We start from the raw sequence: 20656 nt of genomic DNA on the forward strand, positions 1-20656 counted from the left end.
AGTCTAGTGTCAAATGGATGCAAAATAATCGCGCCATTTTGTTCAGTACTGGTTGGACGCGTATGCGTCGCGCTTCGTCCTCGTAGCGTCGAGATTTTCATGGCGCGTGTCTTTAATGACTGTCAACAGAAATAATAATAATTCTATTATTTCAATCAAAGTTTTTGATATGATTGTGCGTGATTAGTGTTAATTCAGAATGAAGAAGTCTAGATATTCGAAGATAAGTGTGTTCTTCGTATAGTATAACGAAGGTTAGAAAGAAGTAGAGAAATTCCTCGAAGAAACAAGGGACAAGGATACAAAGGGAAAAACAGGACAACGAATGTCTGCTGCTGCTGGTGCTGTTGCTGTTGAAGGATCCTAACATAAATCGTAATGGATCGCAAAAACAACGTCTATCATTGGGACGTTGATAAAAAAGCGATCCATAAAATGATTAAAGGAATATTATTATTATCTCGGGAAGAAGTGCTGTCTGTGCAGGTAAATAATAATATATAAAAAAATAAAAAGAGAGAGGGGGAGAGAGAGAGAGAGAGAGAAACAAAGAGAGAATATAAAAAAAGAAAGGGATGGATTGGGCATTAAACTCGTCGTCGAATCGATAAAGCAAGCGTCCCCGTCACACGCACAGAGAGACACCACACTTGCGCGCGCGTACCCGCTTGCGCTCTCACTCCCTCAACGCGTTCCCCTTTCTTTCTTCTTTTTCTCCTTTTTCTTTTTTCTCTTTCTCTCTCTCTATCCCCTTATTTCTTTCCTTTATTTTTTGCCCTCCCACGAGACCGCTGATTCGTCCATCGTAAGTCGTTCGGTAGTCGGAAGGGGTCGATGCCATGCGATGCCAATGTTTTTCATTCTTTGAATATACCTTGACCAGGTTACGCGTTCAACCTTTCCCGATGTATTTTATTTTATTTTTGTTTGTTTTCCATTTTTCTAGATTATTATCTTATCCGAAAAATTATGCATCTGTTTTATTTTTTACTTTTTCCTGTTATTACGTATTAGAAAAATTCGACACGCATAATCCATTTTGTTTGTATTGTTGTGTTGTCATATTTGTTCTTTAAAACCACTTTTCCTAATCGTTCGATTGCAATTCAGTTTTATAATAATCCTTCTTTCATTCAATTTTTATAGATATTATTATAAATGAGAAAAATAAAAGATTTATATTTTTTAAATATCATTCTATCAGAGTTTACAGTAGTTTTTACAATCGATTTTATAGTTGATTGAAGGATCGATATCTCATAGATCGAAATTCAAGACTATTTCGAAATGGCCGACATTAATTACAAAACAAAGGAAAATTTTAAGGGTTGAGAATTCTTATGATGATTTTCAACGATAAACTTATAAGTAGTCATTTATTTTTGTATCGCCTGGCCTATTTTTGTCATGATTAAAATCAAATTGGCGATTAATAATAAAAAGATGACCGGTTTTATATAGCGTAATAATGGAAATAAGGTCTTGGGGTTGGGTTTGATGAGGTTAAATTTGACGAGTAGGCTTTGCATTGCGATCACCGGCCTTATCGAGTGATTTCAATGCATGGATGTAGAATAGAATTGTGATACATTACGTTCTTTGATAGAAACATGTTTTTTGCAAATGCAGATGCATTTAAAGAAAAAAATATCAATATAAAAATATAAATATGTAAATATTATAAATTGATATCAAAATATTTATGTAAATTATGTTATTTTTATAAAAATTCTGGTGTGTACGTATTTTATAATCGTTTGTAAAGAAAATTATAATAGTTGCAAATATCAAAAGAAAAGTTTAAAGAAACATCAATCATACATTTAAATTGTTTTAAATGTTTTCCATTAATCAGAATAATAATTTGAATTTCTTGCTGTTATCTTAATGTAATTTTTTTTCAGGATTAAAATAACAATTCGCAGACAATGCATACTCCAGCTGAAACCGAGAAATTATCCCAACCTGGGATGTTAAATCTTGGGTCTCAGGAACCGGTCACTTCATCTGAAGTGAGCCAAGTCATCTTATCCGGTTCTCATCCAGAGACACACATATTTACGAATAGGTGAGAAAAGTAAATTACATTTTTTAATATCGATCAAGATGTAAAGCGAAGGAAATAATTGGCATGATAATTTTATAAAGAATACTTTATTATTTCTTTCTCTTATAATTTATATGTTATTATACATATTTTTAATATCGTTTAATATTATTTTTTAAATTTTAATATATAAATAAACAAATTTGATATACTTCTGCATATATTTTTCCTTCTCTTTTTTTATAATTCATATCATTCAACATATATTTTATTTCTAACATTTAATATTGTTTTAAAAATAAAAATAAATATATTAAAATAATAATAATACACTCTCTTTCTTGTAAATCAAATTAATTATTTTTAAATTTTCGCGCGCCTCAAATCTAATAAACAGTGTCACGTGATTAATTGTAAATCAAACTTAATTATTTGTATGTATATGTAATAGAAAGAGATAGATAATGTGTATTAGCCCTCTATCGGGAGATTATGGTTGGTGTATTTTACGATTTGTCGTGTTTGTATGTATATGGCGTTAATCTTGTATATACACTATTTCGTACATATTATCTCGACCGTATCTACATTCCTTTCGTCGAGTGCGTGGAGAAACAGATATCGCAAGGTGTTATTTTAATTCGAAATAAGAAAAAAATAAGGTTATTCTTATTGATGCACGTATCACGAATAACACGATGGGTATCGCGCGGTTTTTTTCCAAGAAAGTGCAAGTACAGCCTGACGTAGTAACCTCGGCCGATGTACCTAAGAACGTTGATACAAAGAGGTGAGCTCGAGAATGAATTTTGACAGTATTGTACGAGCTCGAAAATCAATCATTCCTTGTTTATGACAATTAATAATTTTCGAAACATGTATTAACAACGTAATTCCAATCCCAACGATATTTATAATTATCGAGTCAAAATAAAATGACGTTTTTACACGTTCTACAAATTAACCTACACGTACTACAAAACACGGTACATCAGATAAGCACTGTTAAAAAAATCCTACCGTATCTTTTGATATGTCAAGAAAGTTCGTTGATAGTTTATTTGTTGTTTACTTTTTCTATATCTCTCTATCTAGACACTTTTTTATTAAAATGAAATAATTCTTATGATATGATTGAATTATTTTGTTATTTTACGATTCATTTATAAAATGTGGTATTATTTAATGACTATTATTCGTTGCGTATAAGAGAGAGAGAAAAAGAGTGTCTTGTGCATGAGTACTACACAGTACGTGCACGCGATTTGTATGACGACGTCACGATAAACGTGACGTGCGTAAACGAGTATATATAAGATGGTATGTACAACTAACATCTCTTAAAAATTATATTCCTAGAATTCTCTCATCTGTGCATGCTGTTAGAGTTTATTTTTTATTGATTGAAAACAATAGTATCTCATTTCTTAGTTTGTAGGCGTTTTGAATAATAATATTTTATTCCGGTGACTATTAATTGTTTATGTTTACGTTTTCTTTAGCATGCTATGTATTCAAGAAGGGTTGGGTCAACTAAGCGGTATCGCAGGAGGTCCAATCATCAACGATACAAAAATTCAAATAAACGACAGCAATCAAACGAATTTGGATAGCAACAGTAATAGCAGTGAATTCGCAACTAAATGTACTTCAGGATCTGTTTCCTTAGACGCTCAAAGATCAAGCTGGGTCGAAGGAATATTAGGATGTATGCGACCTGTTTGGACTATGCTATCGAAGGCTGCTGTTAATGAAAAAATTAAAGGACACCAAAGTTAGTATTATATTCTAATATATTTTTAACAAGAAACTTGTGTTATAACTTTTTAATGAAGCTTTAAATGACCTATGTTTATGTAACACTTTTATTTTTATATGAATACATATGCATCGCATATGGAATATTATAGCTTATTTAATATAATTAATTCTTTATCATTATAAGTTAAATGTTTTTCTTTTTTTCTAGCTGATGATTGGGAAATACCATTTGAATCTATTAGCGAACTCCAATGGTTAGGTTCTGGAGCTCAGGGTGCAGTTTTTAGTGGAAAATTGAACAAAGAGGTAGTAGCTGTTAAGAAAGTGAGGGAACCACGTGAGACTGATATACGGCATTTACGAAAATTAAATCATCCGAATATAGTACAATTTAAGTAAGTTTATTTATTAAAAAGAAATACTTTTCTTATTATATGTGATATAATTAAAAATTTTCTTTTTTATATAGATTTCTTAATATCTTTTCAACGTATAATATTTTTTAGGGGAGTGTGTACACAAGCGCCATGCTATTGTATAATTATGGAATATTGCCCATATGGACCTTTATACGATTTATTAAGGGATGGGGAACCAGTTCCTCCTCCAAGATTAGTATCTTGGTCAAAACAAATTGCTGCTGGGATGGCTTATCTTCATTCGCATAAAATTATTCATAGAGATCTCAAAAGTCCAAAGTAAAATTTGTATATTCAATTCTTTAAACATTGTATTATTTATATTTTGATATATTCTTAATAATATATTATGCGTTATAGTGTTTTAATTGGCCAAGGTGAGGTAGTGAAAATAAGTGATTTTGGAACAAGCAGAGAATGGAATGAAATTAGTACCAGAATGAGTTTCGCTGGAACGGTTGCATGGATGGCTCCGGAAATAATTAGAAATGAACCTTGTTCTGAAAAAGTTGATATATGGTCCTATGGCGTTGTACTTTGGGAATTATTAAGCGGAGAAGTACCTTACAAAGATGTTGATTCATCGGCTATTATTTGGGGCGTAGGAAACAACTCTCTTCATTTACCTATTCCAGCAAGTTGTCCAGAAGGATATAGATTATTAGTGAAACAATGTTGGGCTGCTAAACCTCGTAACAGGCCTTCCTTTAAACATATTGAAATTCATCTTGGAATCGCAGCTGTGGAAGTGCTTTGTACAAAATCTGATGATTATTTTAAAACTCAAGTAAATAAAAAATTAACATCTTAAATATATTATTAACATTTATGTGTTTTTTTATGTAATTAAATATAAATGTCTTTTTATAATGTGTAGCTATCTTGGAAAAAAGAAATAAGAGTCCATATGAAACAAATGCAATCGAATAGCTCCAGTAGTCCTCGATTTGAAGCTGATTTAATTAGGCGAAGAGAAGATGAATTAAGGCATGCTCAGGATATAAGAGAACATTATGAACGTAAACTCGAACGTACTAATAATCTTTATTTAGAACTAAGCGCTGTATTATTGCAATTGGAACAGCGTGAACGAGACGTAATAAAGTGAGATATATTAACAATCATTATATTTACGGACAATTAATGTTAAGTTATTCGAACATTTTGTATTTTTTTTTTATGTTATGCATTTGTAGAAGAGAACAGCAATCGGGATATAAACAATGCAAAAAACGTATAGTACATCCACTTTTGAAAGCACAAGAAAGATTATATCGTAGAAGAAACCCAACAATACAATTTTCAACCTCTTCAACTCCTACAACTCCATCATCTCCTGTTGATTATCCATTAAATCCTCCTAAAGTAACTACTCTTACGCAGTTGAATGAAGCCAATCAACCAGAAACTGTACTAGCATCAAATATTAATAATTTTAAACAATGGAAATATAGACATCGAAGAGTGGGATCTGGTTGTGGAGCCAGTTGTAGTCCTAAGTCGAGTCCTCTTCGTGAAAGAAAGGTAAACATAATTTAAAAAAATAATAATTTTTATTATATAAATGTATATCTTAATTATGTCAACTGTTAAAGTAATTCTGTTATATTTGAAAACAAAAAAAAATATATAGAGAGTGTCATAATATAGGATTTGTGAAGGTGTGTATCATTTATTTTAGAGCAATGAAATAATGGCAAGACTCGTTGATAATCAGACTCAAACAGATATGACGGATATAAGTGGAGGAGATTTAGTGAATTCGATTAAAAACTCAATAGATTCTTCAGACAAATTTTCAATAGATGGTACCGATAAAAAATCACCCATGGTTGAAAAAAACTCTATGGAATATTTCAATGGGAATCCAATATTATGTGAAACTCATTGTAAAATGCAGTCTAGTTCTTGTTCTAGTCCAGACCATGAGCAAGAAAATAATACGAATGGAAACGAACGGTTGGCAGACTGCAGTGACGATGATAATCTTGAGACTCTCGGAAGAAAAGTAACAGAAATTATAAATGCTAATCGTCTTATTTCGCCCATAGATAATGGGAATTGTGATGAAGTAATAAAGTCACATAGGTATTTTAATCACATTTATTACTGTTACCTGATCTATTGAGTATCCAGCTCGTGACAGGGTTGCTCTAGTATTAATTTTTAATTTTATTTATTATTTATGAATGTGTCTTTTTTTTTTAGTAGAGGTAAAGACGAGACTACGAAACTGCCAGTGAACTATTGTTCTGTTGCGAGTACTTTAAATATATCACAGGAACAATCTGAGAATAGAATGAGATCATGTTCGGAATTTGTAAATACTCTATGCAATCACGAGGATGATGCTTGTGACGAAAGTTGGTCCGACGAAGAAGGAGAAGACCCTAATTATAGTTATAATTATTCTCTTAGACGTAGAAGGTATATTTATTTTTAAATCAATTATATATTTTTTATATAATACAAAATATGTGCGATTTCAAAGTAAATACAAATATGTTTCTGCATATTTATAGTATCGCAAGAAGGCCGATTGGCCCAGGCTCTAGATTAAGAAGATTTAAGCAAGCAACCCTTAGAATAGAAGGAGTATTGGCCTCTGACGAGGAGAATACTTCAGAATATTCACACCCTCCGTCCAGTCAATCTTCTACATTAGAAAGTAATCCCGATGTTCAAAGGGTCCTTCGCAATATTCATCATTCACAAAAGGTATATTTTATTTATTTTATTATGACACATTAATTACTACATATTTTACATTATATTAATTTAACTAATTTAAAATATTTGTACATTGAAATATATGTATATATGTATATGTATATTACTTAATTATATTATTTAGAGAAAAGGAATACATGATGGTACGGATTCTTCGAGTCAGTCGGAAACAGACGAAGTCAGTGAGATTACTATTGCATCTCAACCAAACAATACTAATATAATGAGGTTGAAAAGTAACGTATAGTTCGTATTAGCATCATTTTTAAATTTTATTTAAATTTTATTTAAAAATGATTTCTAATATTAAAATGTCACCTGCAATATTGATCATTATTTAAGTAATCATGTTTCATGTATTCTTATTTTGTACAGCTTATATTACGTATTGCAGATGCTTGTCTATTTCAGGGTATTTCTTAGATTGTATTCGCCATGCATAATTTCTAAGTTAAATTAAATCATAAATCTTCAGATATATGTATGTATCTAGACCATACATATCTAGATCATACGAAAGAAAAATAAGAAGACATCTTATTAAAATATGAGTAACAAATTATACATATAAAAAAAAAATAGAAAATGATATCAGGACAGGAATTTAAAATTTTTATTAAATTTTACTAGATTTGCTAAATTTTTTAATAAAAAACATTAAGTTAGCACGTTTAACTGGTTCAATTCATTTTGTACAATATAATGAATAACTCATCAAAGCTATGTGTATTGTTTAATAATGTAATATATTTGACGCATTTCTTTTGTGACTATGATCATATGTAGAAATGTATTTATTTGTGCATTGATTTGAACACGTTAACAATGTACTTTTTTGCAAATCGATTGTCAATTCATTTTGTTCCATAAAAAAAGCATCTCACATTTTCCTTTATTATTATTATTTTTTTCGTTTATAGTTCCTTTGTGTTATGTAACGTTTAAAGATGATTGTATCTTTGTGAACGACATGGGAATTATTTTATGATGTAAGTTCAACCGATGTGTATGAAAATACGATTATAAAAATAGTTTCTCCTCCTTTAGCTATACCAAATAAACATTGTATAAACATTGTCTTTGGTAAGTCGTAATCAGTAATGGTACAATGCGATAAGACTTTGGATAATAATATATCCTGTACAAATATCTGAGTGCATTAACAAATTGAAATCATTCCAGTAATATTCGTATGATGGGTTTAATGAATTTATTTTGTATAAACTATTTAGAACAATATATATATCACAATTTCATTATATGAAATAATAACGCATACGCAAAAGAAATAAAATTAGATTAAATAATAGTGCGTTGAAAATATTTTGCATAGGAGCAGGGGTTTGGCTTTATATAAAAAAAAACAAAAAAATAAAACAAAGACAGATTAATGAAAGTATTTTTCACGAGTAAACGATGAAGGAAAATATTAAACAATAATTAGATAATTTAAATGCGACATAAGAAATATTGTTGATGGCCATCATTTGTATGAAACACGTCAATTTATATGAATTCGAAAAGATAGTTGCTACGTTTAATACGTATACATATATATTTATTATATAAATATATATATATACATATATACACACACAGATATTTATATATATATATATATAAAGTATAGTCTTTCAAAATAATTCCTGAAACATAGTATGGCATCTAATAGAATTTTGATTATTCGAAATATTAAATTTCAAATTTAATAAACGAATTTAAATGAACTTATAATAATATATTATTTCTAATTTAGGATTAAATATTCGTCTATATATGTATACATATATATACATATACGTCTATATGTATATATATATATATACACACATATAATAATTTTTTTTTTTTATAGTAATAATTGACAAAATTGAATTTTGTCGTTGAATTTGATTATCCAAAAAAAAAAGATTTAAAGGAAATAAATCCTCCATAGTTGTTTTGGATAATCGAGGATCTAAATATACGTTCTTACGTAATTCTAAAGTTAAAGGAACACCAATATTAAAAATTAAATTTAAAAAAAAAGCTGAATATAAAAAGAGAGAATAAATAAGAGCTGATAAAAAGCAATATGTATGTACAGTTGTCATTTAAAGATATAGCGCGCAGGTGACATATTGAATACTAAATACATATATATATACATACATATATATATATATACACACACACACATACATACATACATTGTACTTAATTGTTTATACTCATTCTGTTTTCCAAAGCAGACAAAATAATTCATGAATTTCTTTTCCTAATTTTTAGTCGTTAAATAATCATCATAGTCATCATTATCACCATCATCATTATCATTAGCGCGAAATATACAATGAAAGTTCATCATTTTTTAGACTAGCTTACCATTTTTAAAGAAAAAATCAATCATTTTATATATATATAAAATATTATAAAAAGTCATAATCTGAGTTTAAGAAATAATAAAAAGAAAGAAAAAAAAAAAGAATAAACTTTTGGACGATAGCATTTAATTATATTCTGACGATATACTCATTCAGTCAAATTACAAGCAATGAAACTATTACGCAGCTCTCTTATACGCGTTTGACTGTAAAATAAATAGAAAGAGAGAGAGATAGAAGGAAAGAGAAAGAGTTAGAGAAAGTTAACTTTATATTTTACAACGTAAAATATTTCGCATTCACATCTATTGTACCTGCTTTGAAACTCAGATTGCCTTAATGACAATTATTATTATAATATATGTCTGTAAATATGGACAATACAATGTAGATTTACAAAATAATAGTAATTTTAAGATTATAGGCAAAATGTATTGATGTGCTCACTTGATTAAAGAAAGAAAGAAAGAAAGAAAAAAACAAACAAACAAACAAACAAAGAAGTGATTTATAAAGTGTGTAGAAGTATTCATTTCTATAAGAATTATATATATATAAATATATATATATATATGTTGTATTCAACATATTTATGCTGATAGCTACATACATGTAATTGTGTACATTATCCCTTCCCATGCATTGGCAGCTAATTATTTGATTAAAGTCTATTATTCTTTGATAATAGAAATGCTACACAAAAATTTCATGTTATGTATAATAAACTTCATTAATACGGCCTAACACATTTGACTTATTTCTATCTGATTTTAATTAGTATTATTATTTTATTTATTTGAACATTTAAATGTGTCACTACATAGTACTTTATAGTATACTCGTATGTGTGATAGATACTATACATATTAGCTTAGGATATTGCAATGAGTATTTAAAAAATAAAAATATTTAAACGATCTTTTATATATTTATATAACAAATAGTTTGAATTAAGGAGTTAATTATTCTGTTAAATAATCATAGAATTATTGGTCGTTGTCTCAATTTAATATCGAGGGAAATTTATAATATTTTCATTTAAAAAGAAAGAAAAAAGAAAAAGAGAATATATAATTATCGAACAATGCATCGTTATATTTTATTTTAAATAACACAGTTTTTTTGTTATTATTCATATAATATCCACTCTCTTAAGAATTATTTTTATAACATTTAACAGAGATACATCTAGGCTTTTTAAACATAAAAATTTAATTTGTTTAAAACTGTTCAAATAAAATCAATGTTTAACGCACTAATGTATAATGTATTTTAAAGAAGTCGTATGCAGCATAAATAAGTAAATAAGTAAATGCTTAAAAGATTCAATGGTCTTAGATCTCACATATAATTCTATGTTGTAACTTACAATAGCACACATTTTTCTTTTTTTTTTTTTCCTTTTTAAGAAAAATTCGAGATACTTCGAGTTATTATGTACAATGTAGTTCAAATATGAACTCTGGTAAATAGGTACATGCATGAGATTTTTCGTTACCCTTAAAAATATTTGTGTAACGTGCTATACCCTTACAAAGAAACCAAAACTATTAAAAGAAGAAAAATACATCCATAATAGTAATATTTAGATTAATAATAAATAATAACTATTGATTTAAAAAGTCTTTTAGTTATATAAATGAAAAGATTCATTGATTAATATGTTCTTACTTATAGAACATTGCATGATTAGAGAATTGTCGATTAATTTATCGATAATGGTGATTTACCAATAAAATGAATTATGAAGAAATTCTGTCGTAGATTTGTACAAAGATGAAGCACTTTGTCTTAAACCACTAAATAAAGATACGACTCCTTCTTTCTCATCTTCTTGTTCTTCTTCTTCCGGTAAATATTCTGGCATGTTTTCAATGTCATCTGTGTCTTCTTTATGGGTCTGAGACAAAGAATTTTCATTAATTTTGTTTAATCTTCTTATGGATATGTGAAATAGAAAAGACAAAAGGAAAGAACATTACCAATCTAACTAGAAATTCTTGATTGAATTTATTTTTAGTAACTAGCCACGCTTCCATATTTTCTAAACGTTCTTGTATAACATCAGCAATATGTGTAGCAGTAACATTGTTCAATGTACGCATGGTAACACGTTGATGTTCTACATCTATCACAAGGGATATCAATCCTTCAACTTTGATCAACGTTGATTCCAGTTCAGATCGAGTCTCCTATTGAATATATTAATCATCAAAATCGTTAATTGTAGATAACTTTTATTAAAGAGGAAAAACAAACTTACTGGTAATAAGCCTTGTACGTGTAATACGATTACATGAGTTTTCAATTTCTTTCGTTCAATGATTCTGCACCTACTGCGTAAATTATATATTGGTGGTTTCATGCGTTCAATATTATCTTTTAAATGTTGAGCTCTTTTAGATATATCTGGTTCGCTCAATAAAAATCTGTTTACAACGGTGTCTAAGGCTTCTCTTATTCCAAAGGTAGAGGTTATGTGTACATAGTTATCAGTATTTTTAATAAACAATTCTAATATATCTAATGAGAGATTGATAATATCTAAGTAAGGTACTTCAAGAATATAAGCTACATAGGACAAGACTGTTTTATCCTGTAATAATGAAAATATATTATAACATTGTATTTATGTATTAAGTTATATATAAAAATAATATGACATCGTTTTTTACCTTTAAGATAGTGTCATGGTTAGAAAAATCATTAGCTAATTTTTTATATGTTTCTAAAGTTGTTCTTATTTCCTTAGGGTTATCATATTCTTCCGTTTCCATTTTGTACACGTAACGTAAACGGGAATTATTTTGGAAACCCGTGGATAGCAGTAATGAAACTTAATGATTGAGAACATTCAATCTTCTGAAATTGATCAGAAATTAGTTTTTTCCTTTTATTTTCACTCAATAGATTTCATGTTATAGTACACTATAAATATATCTCACAATATCAACAACTTACACTTTTTATCACGATTAAAATGAAACATAACGTGTCTTGTAAAAATACAGTAGAAATAAAACGTTTATTTTGTTGTTGTTGTTGTTGTTGATGTTGAAGGAGATGATCAGATCATTAAAGTATGTATTTTTAAATATAGATAAATGAAATCGATTGTTTAAAAATTGTATCACAGTCAAACAAAGTTAGAAAAAAAAGAATAATGTTTAAAATGAATATATTTACTTTCTATTTACTGTTAAAATACACGAGAGTTGATTTTCAGCGCCAAACATGCTTTCCCCTTTGATTTTTACAGCTGTGAGTCAATCATTCATATAGCTTTGTCAACTTCTAAAGATCTGGTGAAAAAAGAAAGTTTAGAATCACTTTTGTATGTACAGATAATAAAAAACATTAAACAATCGAATTAAAAAATCAGAATATTTATAGACAAATAATCATATATGTGATAAGGAAGATATTAAATTAAATAAAAAAGAAAATGGAAGACACAAATGTGATTATTGAAGAAAATTAAAATAAAAGGATTTAACTTGATTTATTTTTGTATCAAGTAGTAGTTAATATGGCGTCAACATTTCGGTAGTGTGCATATATTTTTTTGGTATTTATTTTTAATGATTTTCACTTATTAACGAGAGAAAGAAAATGTATGTAGTAAAATTTGTATTGTAGTGCATTAAGTATTTAATAATTAATATTGTTTTACTAATTATTTTAATTTTTACAGATACCTATAAAAGAAAATAAACAAATTGTAAAATGCGGCGTTTAAAATTTGGACACATGTTAGGTAAAAATGTATTTGTATTATTTGTAATTAATTTTGACATATTATATTAAAAATAGGAAGAAAACAACAGTAGCAAAATTTGTATTATACTATATGTATGATTTTATAATTAATATTGTTTTATTAATTATTTAAATTTAAGCAGATTTCTAGCAGAAGTTCCTAATAGCGATACTAGATGGCGCCATTTGTTCATAATTGGCGCGATTTTTTCGCGGTAGTTTTCTTGAACTCCTGCCATATGTGAAAGTTCCCTTTATTTTCTCGATAAAGTATGCGTTTTGTTGCAATAATTGATGAGTTTTAGACGATCGATGTGTACCTGCATATTTTCTTGTGTAAAAACTTCTACCATAACGCGCGAGAGGAGTCTTCATTAATTATTTATTCAATAAGAATATGTTCACTTCTCTACTTGTGATTGTAAGTAAGGAATAACAACAATAATACATTTTTATTTTATTTTTTATTTATTTATAACATAACGCATATTTATACTATTTTCATTTACAGATCCTCCTATTTTTATATAAAGAAATAATTTGTTATATCGTTTAAAATGATTCCTGAAAAAAATAGATTTAATTTTATGATAACAATTTAGATATTATTTTGTACAAAGGTCAGAACTTTGTTCAATTTTTATTCTAATATATAACAATATACGTATATAAAACTATTTCTTTATATAAATTATTTAATTTTCATGTATAAAGAAGTAAATAATTTATTTTTAGTTTCCACAATATTTTTCAACAAATTGGTTTTGTATTTTATGTATGGGTCTTCCCTCAAAATATTAAAATTCAATATGTTATGAAATAACAAATATTTACGATATAAATAATCAATGAAGAAACAAGTGGACTTTTACGATCTTTAGAAAGGCAGCTTTTCAAAAGGCCATCAAAGTTTTATTGAGAAGAGGGTCATCCGTATGCGGTGCGTCGCATTGCGTTTAGATTTTTGGATAAAATTGTAGGAGTTGCTGGTATAGTAGATAGGTTGGTTGTTCATGGTGGGAGCTGTTCTTTGGGGTGGGCGTTGCTGGGTCGATACAGGGTGGATATCGTCGTCAATCGCAAGGAACGCACCACAGGGTCGAACAAATATTCTCCCTTTTTTTGCCATATGTTATTTATTTATTTTTCTTAAATATCATTTTTTAAACTAAACAAAAATATAATATCGCGATGTTATATGTAAAAATAATCTATAAAAATTTTCTATTGAATTTGAATTGTTAATAATGTAAGTGTGTTTAGAAAATAATATATCAGTATTATTTATATAGAAAATACTAAATTATGTTTACTAAATTATGCTATTACATATAAACAATATTTTATATTAAGTAATATAATAATGTTGTTATATTTTTAGTTTAAACATACTGGTATTATTCATTTTCAAAAATATTAACAATTATGTCACCAAATCAATGGATATATCATCGAGAAAATAATAATCAAAAATCTAATTTAATTCTAATTCAGTTGTTAGAATAGATAAAGAAAGGAAAATAAAAAAGAAGTCATTTGTAATCTTGAGAAACAATCGGAATTGTCAGCTGACATGAGACACGTGAATAAACGAGCTCTAATATTCTTTCTATCGCAACTCGACATTATCATTGATCGGGCTTTCATTGTAACTTAACTATCTTTCTTAATCACTCTTCAAGAAGATCCTCGAGGATTCGTACTATTCATGGAGCTTTGCTAATGAATCCTTCAACTTGACGTTGATAAAAAATGTCTGTTTCCAACAGATAGAAAGAGAGATGAGAAGAACGGTTTTCAAGTAAAACAATGAAATCGATACTTTATTATTTCGTTATTAGTGATTGCTATTGATTAAGATAGGCTATTCTCTAAAGGATAAAAATTATCTTGAAAAGAAATATACATACCAGGTGTTCGCAATAAAATTGAATACAAAATTTTTATCTCAACAAGCAGGACATTTTAAAATCAAAATCTTCAAACTAAAGTTATACGATTTCAAGTTAAAAATATTCTTGCATTTTTTTATGGTTTTTTAATTAGGGAAAGATTTGTTAAAATTATTTCGAGATCAACTGCTTATCCTTAAATAGGAAGTATTTGTACAATATTTTGTATAATAGCAATTTATTCTATATATAAAAAAAATAATAATTGTCTGTGAAAAAAATGTTTGTCATATTTGTCTCGAATATATTTCCGAGTATATTATATATTTTTTAAATATTAATTTTCTCGAAGAATGTGTATGTAATATATAAGTTCACGCACGTGAGCGCTTGGAGAAGTCAACACGGTACCCTCGGTAAATTTCTAAGTACGATGAATTTCCGCACGGATGCTGCAGCATGCACACATCAACGCGACATACGAACTGTAAATAGGCATACGCTTTGATGAACAAAGCTTGCAAGTATCGAAATCGTTTGTAAATATAACAACAATAGATTTATTCCGAGTAAGCAGAATTTCAACAGAAAAAAAAATTGTAAAAGAGATATTTATTTATGATCATGAAAATATTATTTCATGTATAGATATAATGCATCTAATTAATCGAAAGAAATTTAAAACAAGATAGGATGAAAAAGAGAAAGAAATAAAAGATAGACAAAATTTGTATTCATGACAAAAGATTAATTCCAATTTGATACTCGGCCTTTTTTTTATTTACATATAACAAAAGAATTCTTTTAAATGTATAAATATATAAATATGTTTTTATTTTATTTAATATTTCTTTAAAATGAAAAACAAAAACAAGCATAGAAATATATTACAGACAATTTTACAGATATATCCTAACATTTACTTATACAGAATTCAATGTTACGTTTGACACGTTCAATTTTTAACATAGTCCCAATGTATTTTTCTTCCCGTCCTTGTTTCTTTCTCTTCTTCATTCATCCATCTATTCCTGATCGTAAATAGAGTCATATATTCGTTCGTAGACATCGAGTTACGTTTTCTCCAAGATTTATGTCGATGGGAGATCGAAGTGAATGACAAAAAAGAAAATAATCAAAAAGAAAGTTGAATATATGCAATAAAATTCTATCACCTTCTTTTTATTGCATCTACCATGTTACTTGGAAAAAGAATTACATTTTGTGGAGTCATCTTAATTCATTATATATGTATATATATATTTATAAAATATGATATGTATTGTATATGCAAGAATTGAAAGTTATGCATGTGTGTGTAGTCAACGCTATTATACATGACAGAGAAATAGTGATTTTCATTCTATACTTTATTCGTGTCTTCAATATGCAATGTGCATCTAGAAATATATATATATATATATCTATATATCTATATAAATATATATATAACGCTGCATTAATCTCGTTTAACCGTTGAACGCGTACCGATGATATGGACGGAATATTTTATTATGACATCGATGGAACGTTGATCGGCTCTTTTGTCAGGACACAAAAGGAAAAACTTATGCGATTAATTCTCTGTTGTCGACATATACGAGTACATATATGATATATTATACACAATATGCTTTTCTATTGATTATCAAGACGTATCTATCTATAAACGATTAGAGAAAGAGAGAGAGCTTACAAATATATTTAATATTTATATAAATTATATTATATTTATTATATTAATATTTTATATAAATTCTTATGAATAGAATTATTGCAGATATTTTTGTTTATATATTATTATACAGTATATTATTGTAATATATTGCACATATATTTATATAAAATTATATTATATTTTCCTTTTTAAAAATATAATCGACTTTCGTCGCTTTATACGATCCACAATTTCTACATTTGCATATGTAACAATAATAGGCGAATAAGAAACAAATGGAAAATATATAAAAATATATTTCAAAACAAATTTGAAAATATAAATGTGAAGTATATATAAAAAAACAAACTATAGGAGAATGTTATCGACGGCACGTAAAAGATAAAAGTAAAGTAGTATAATATAGATTCGTATGTTACGTAAAGAAACGTAAAAATATTGCGAATAGCCTTGAAAAATAAATTTCAAGGTATGTTGCTGAGGGAAAATTGTAGCAATGTAAGTAGCAGCAGTATTATTCTCGATGAAGAACTGAACACGATTCTGTATTCCATGCTTGCCAATCAGTAAGATGCACTGAAGGAGAACAAGAAAAACCCGAGCTTTCTTTTCGCTATTTCAAAAGGGGAGAAAAAGTTTTCCAACGATGACCACCGAAGTGGAATATGGTAATAATATGAGAAGTAAGATCGTTGTGTGAACGCTTTGAGAATTTTCTTCCAATATACTCTTACTTTACTTATTACGTTACGTATTCATTCCAATATACTCATAAGTACATAACACATATGCCTACATTGTCTTTATTACTTTTTCTTTTATTGGTTTGTGGGGGTTCTTTTACTTTACAACCCCTTTACAATCGTTTAACAAAAATTCTTACGTAATATTACATTGGTATATAATACTATCTTTGTTAACATTTAACCATTATAACAAATAACATATTATAACAATTATACATTAATATGTATTATTATATATAATATATATAATATAATATAATATAATATATAATATAATAATATATATATATTGTATATAATATTGTTATAATTAACAATATTATAACATATTATAACAATTATAACAAATTGTATATAACAAATATATACAATGAATAAAACCATAAAACTACGACAACCACACTTAATACACCAATTACAAACACATCAGATCTTACAGAGATTTTCTTACTCTTATTAATATATATTTTTATTATATATATCAAAATAGGATCAAGAAACGTGCATGTGTTTGTATGTAACACATACGCGTATCAAACTGATCCTATTCCCGAAATAATATTGTTCCAAAAGAGATCTAGTTGTTGCAAATTCAACGTTCGATACTTCCTGAACCTATTAACAAGAGCAATTAGTATCCCTTAACGATGTTTCGTTAGCCAAATAGACAATAATTTACCTTCGTTTAATTGCTTATCTCCTTTCTGATTACACTTTTACACTTTTTTTTATTTTCACTGGCTTTATTTATCGGGTCAGTAGTTTGAAACATTCGTATAGGATATTTTAAATAAAAATGATTAATATTTTATAATTAAAATATTCGCATATATATGATACAAATGATATTAATTAATATTTTGAAATATTTTTTGCTCACACTATTCGAATAAAATATAAAATATCACGCGCTGACACACACATTTCATTTGATATTTTAACGTTTAATTATTTATACTTAATCAAATACTCGTATATAACTATCATTTATTTTTTACCGAATAATAGTCGGAGAGTTAACTAAATTAATTAAAAATATTGATCGAATAAAATATGAAAGAACATTACTTCTTCTATACGTTTGATTCAATTTTAATTAAAAACTGGTTGAACCATCGTGATAATGCCATTTTGCCGATGATTTTTCACGTAATTTACATACACCGAGCTACAGTTTATACCCTTACATTAGATTCCGTGCCACTTTGTGCCATTATGAATTATTACAATTCACGCAAACACGCAAGTACGATACTTATCGTACGGCGAACTCGCATTATTATTCATTGTTTTCTTAATATCGATTAAACACGCTTCTTCTTCTTCTTCTGTATGGTGTAGAAAGTAAATATAATTTTATATATAAAAAGTTTTCCTTTCATCATTCTTTCACATTTAATCTTCTACATTAAATATATTAAACAACAATCATCTTTTTAAATTGAATATCTTGTCACAATTATATTTCATTCATTTAGAATTAATAAAACAATATTATTTGTATAATGTTTCGTTAATATTTCAATTTTTTTGTTCTTTTTTTAAATGAACTAATTTTGTTATTTATTCAAACGAATTATTTTTATGATCCAACGTCAAATTAAATACGCTTTTGTTTTCTTATTGTTTTTTTATTGTTTTTTCTATATCTTTCCTTCGATACAAGTAAAAAATGATGGTAGATGGTTCGTTAAGTAGCTTTACTCGTCGGAGCTTCTATTTTCGAAAGAAACTCGATGTTTTTCTACCGACGAAACCGAAACTGCTGACGCATTCTATTTTCTTTGACCCTGTTTTGAATCTTTGAATCTTTTATCCGTTGTTGACCACTTTTGTTATCACTTTTCTAACAACTCCGGATGTAATTTATTATTATCTTTATTAATAATATTCATATAAATATTAATATAAAATATTATATGCAATCAAACACACATACACACACGCACGCACACGCATACAAGTACTTATGTAAAATCGTATGTATCAGTAATTTGTATAATATTCATTTTAAAACTCACGCAAAATTAATTATTGTTGATAAATTACGTGTTAATATATAGTATAAATGATTTAACACAACCGATATATATTATAACATAATATATGTATAAACTTTTCTATCTTACATGCATATGTAAATGTTATAATTTACATGAAAATGTAATGTATATACACATTCATATTCCGTATGTAACAAGCATAATATTTTGTTTCAGATGATATCTCTGCATAGAAAATGCTAATCATTTGATACCAGGTTACAGATTAACGAACGACGTTCTCTCGAAGTATAGTAACTATACTAAATTTATTTGCATACTATTCAGGGAAAGTTACGCAGGATAAAATTTGCTAGGAAGGATTCGTTTCTAATCTACGATCTACGTGAACAACTATTTTTTTTAAAAAAGTATTTTATAAAATACATATATACATCTGTGTGTGTGTGTGCGTGTGTGTGTATAATATTATACGAACGTAATGCTGAGAATGATTTTATTTCGTTAAAGATAAATCTTTCATCGTCGTAATAAGATTGTAAATTTTCTAGACAAATAATTTTAATAGAAATTCGTAGAAATTCATTTTCTATTATTTTTATTATTACAATATATTATTTTAATATTTCATTGTAAACAAGAATATGCATATCCCATATGAAGTATAATATTTGATTAGAAGTAATTAAACGAAACGAAACGAAATGAAACGAAAGGAAAGGAAATATTTCAATATTTTCTTTCTATTCGTTTATTAATCGAGAAATCCTGGCATACTTCCAGACCATATTCACATTCGTATCTTCTTTTAACGAGTAGTCAATTTAAACGAATATCTTCTTAAAAGATCTGAATCGATTATAATTAAAAACAAACAAACAAACACATAAATGGAATGGGGGGGAGAAAAAAGAAGAAAGGACAACTTAACAATTTCATCGTCGAACAATGGTAGGATGAATTTTGAAAAATTCATATTAGTAAGAAGAAAGAGAAAGATGGAAGGATATTATCCTTTTATCATGGTCGAAAGAATGAAAGATTTGGGATTTTGTGATAGTGGAAAAAGGGTTGCTGACTGAAATGAAATCGTTTTCAGTATATCTAAGAGAAAAGAGTCAGTGAAAAATAGAGAAAAATAGAGGAACAATGAAAGAGAGAGACAGACAGAGAGAGAGAGAGAGAGAATGAGATAGAAAGAATGAGTTAGGTGTACTAGATGTTAGGTACTTGCGAGAATACGTCAGCGTTCGCGAGA

General features: G+C 27.6%; 2 protein-coding genes and 1 long non-coding RNA gene across 8 annotated transcripts; 2 read left to right on the plus strand and 1 right to left on the minus strand.

Moving 5' to 3' along the window:
- Nucleotides 1–28: 28 nt before the first annotated feature.
- LOC122525425 (mitogen-activated protein kinase kinase kinase 13) lies at nt 29–7416 on the plus strand. 4 transcript variants are annotated; one of them, XM_043648219.1, is made up of 12 exons: nt 29–486; nt 1905–2068; nt 3550–3821; nt 4017–4203; nt 4315–4506; nt 4588–5014; nt 5105–5331; nt 5424–5751; nt 5909–6315; nt 6436–6654; nt 6750–6945; nt 7082–7416. In XM_043648219.1, the coding sequence occupies exons 2-12, from the start codon at nt 1929–1931 to the stop codon at nt 7202–7204; spliced, it is 2718 nt and encodes a 905-aa protein (XP_043504154.1). In that variant the 5' UTR covers nt 29–486; nt 1905–1928; the 3' UTR covers nt 7205–7416. The 4 variants fall into 4 exon arrangements, with proteins under 4 accessions (XP_043504154.1, XP_043504155.1, XP_043504156.1 ...); XM_043648220.1 differs by having other exon boundaries at nt 6439–6654; XM_043648221.1 differs by lacking the exons at nt 29–486; nt 1905–2068 and adding an exon at nt 2422–2837.
- A 3228-nt stretch (nt 7417–10644) lies between these two features.
- LOC122525449 (armadillo repeat-containing protein 1-like) lies at nt 10645–12800 on the minus strand. Of its 3 annotated transcripts, none has more exons than XM_043648276.1 (5): nt 12518–12800; nt 11996–12182; nt 11584–11916; nt 11303–11512; nt 10645–11220 (listed from the first exon to the last, which is right to left on the minus strand). In XM_043648276.1, exons 2-5 carry the CDS (start codon nt 12095–12097, stop codon nt 11047–11049), a joined length of 819 nt encoding a protein of 272 aa, XP_043504211.1. In that variant the 5' UTR covers nt 12098–12182; nt 12518–12800; the 3' UTR covers nt 10645–11046. The 3 variants fall into 3 exon arrangements, with proteins under 3 accessions (XP_043504211.1, XP_043504209.1, XP_043504210.1); XM_043648274.1 differs by having other exon boundaries at nt 12507–12800; XM_043648275.1 differs by lacking the exon at nt 12518–12800 and adding an exon at nt 12282–12321.
- Nucleotides 12801–13015: 215 nt separating this feature from the next.
- Nucleotides 13016–17391, plus strand: LOC122525466. Its single transcript, XR_006305795.1, has 2 exons — nt 13016–13077; nt 17217–17391. It is a non-coding gene; the product is annotated as an uncharacterized LOC122525466 (long non-coding RNA).
- The last annotated feature ends 3265 nt before the right edge of the window (nt 17392–20656 follow it).

The sequence above is a fragment of the Polistes fuscatus genome, unplaced genomic scaffold (assembly GCF_010416935.1).
Source record: "Polistes fuscatus isolate 324 unplaced genomic scaffold, CU_Pfus_HIC Scaffold9, whole genome shotgun sequence".
NCBI classification, from domain to species: Eukaryota; Metazoa; Arthropoda; class Insecta; order Hymenoptera; family Vespidae; genus Polistes; species Polistes fuscatus.

Bases quoted from the DNA above. Each gene is read 5' to 3' on its own strand.
- LOC122525425 (XM_043648219.1), top strand. From the start codon at position 1,929: ATGCATACTCCAGCTGAAACCGAGAAATTATCCCAACCTGGGATGTTA. The intron at 5,015-5,104 runs GTAAATAAAAAA...TATAATGTGTAG, and splicing joins ATGATTATTTTAAAACTCAA to CTATCTTGGAAAAAAGAAAT. The intron at 6,316-6,435 runs GTATTTTAATCA...TTTTTTTTTTAG, and splicing joins GAAGTAATAAAGTCACATAG to TAGAGGTAAAGACGAGACTA.
- LOC122525449 (XM_043648276.1), bottom strand. From the start codon at position 12,097: ATGGAAACGGAAGAATATGATAACCCTAAGGAAATAAGAACAACTTTA. The intron at 11,917-11,995 runs GTAAAAAACGAT...TCATTATTACAG, and splicing joins ACCATGACACTATCTTAAAG to GATAAAACAGTCTTGTCCTA. The intron at 11,513-11,583 runs GTAAGTTTGTTT...TATATTCAATAG, and splicing joins ACGTACAAGGCTTATTACCA to GAGACTCGATCTGAACTGGA.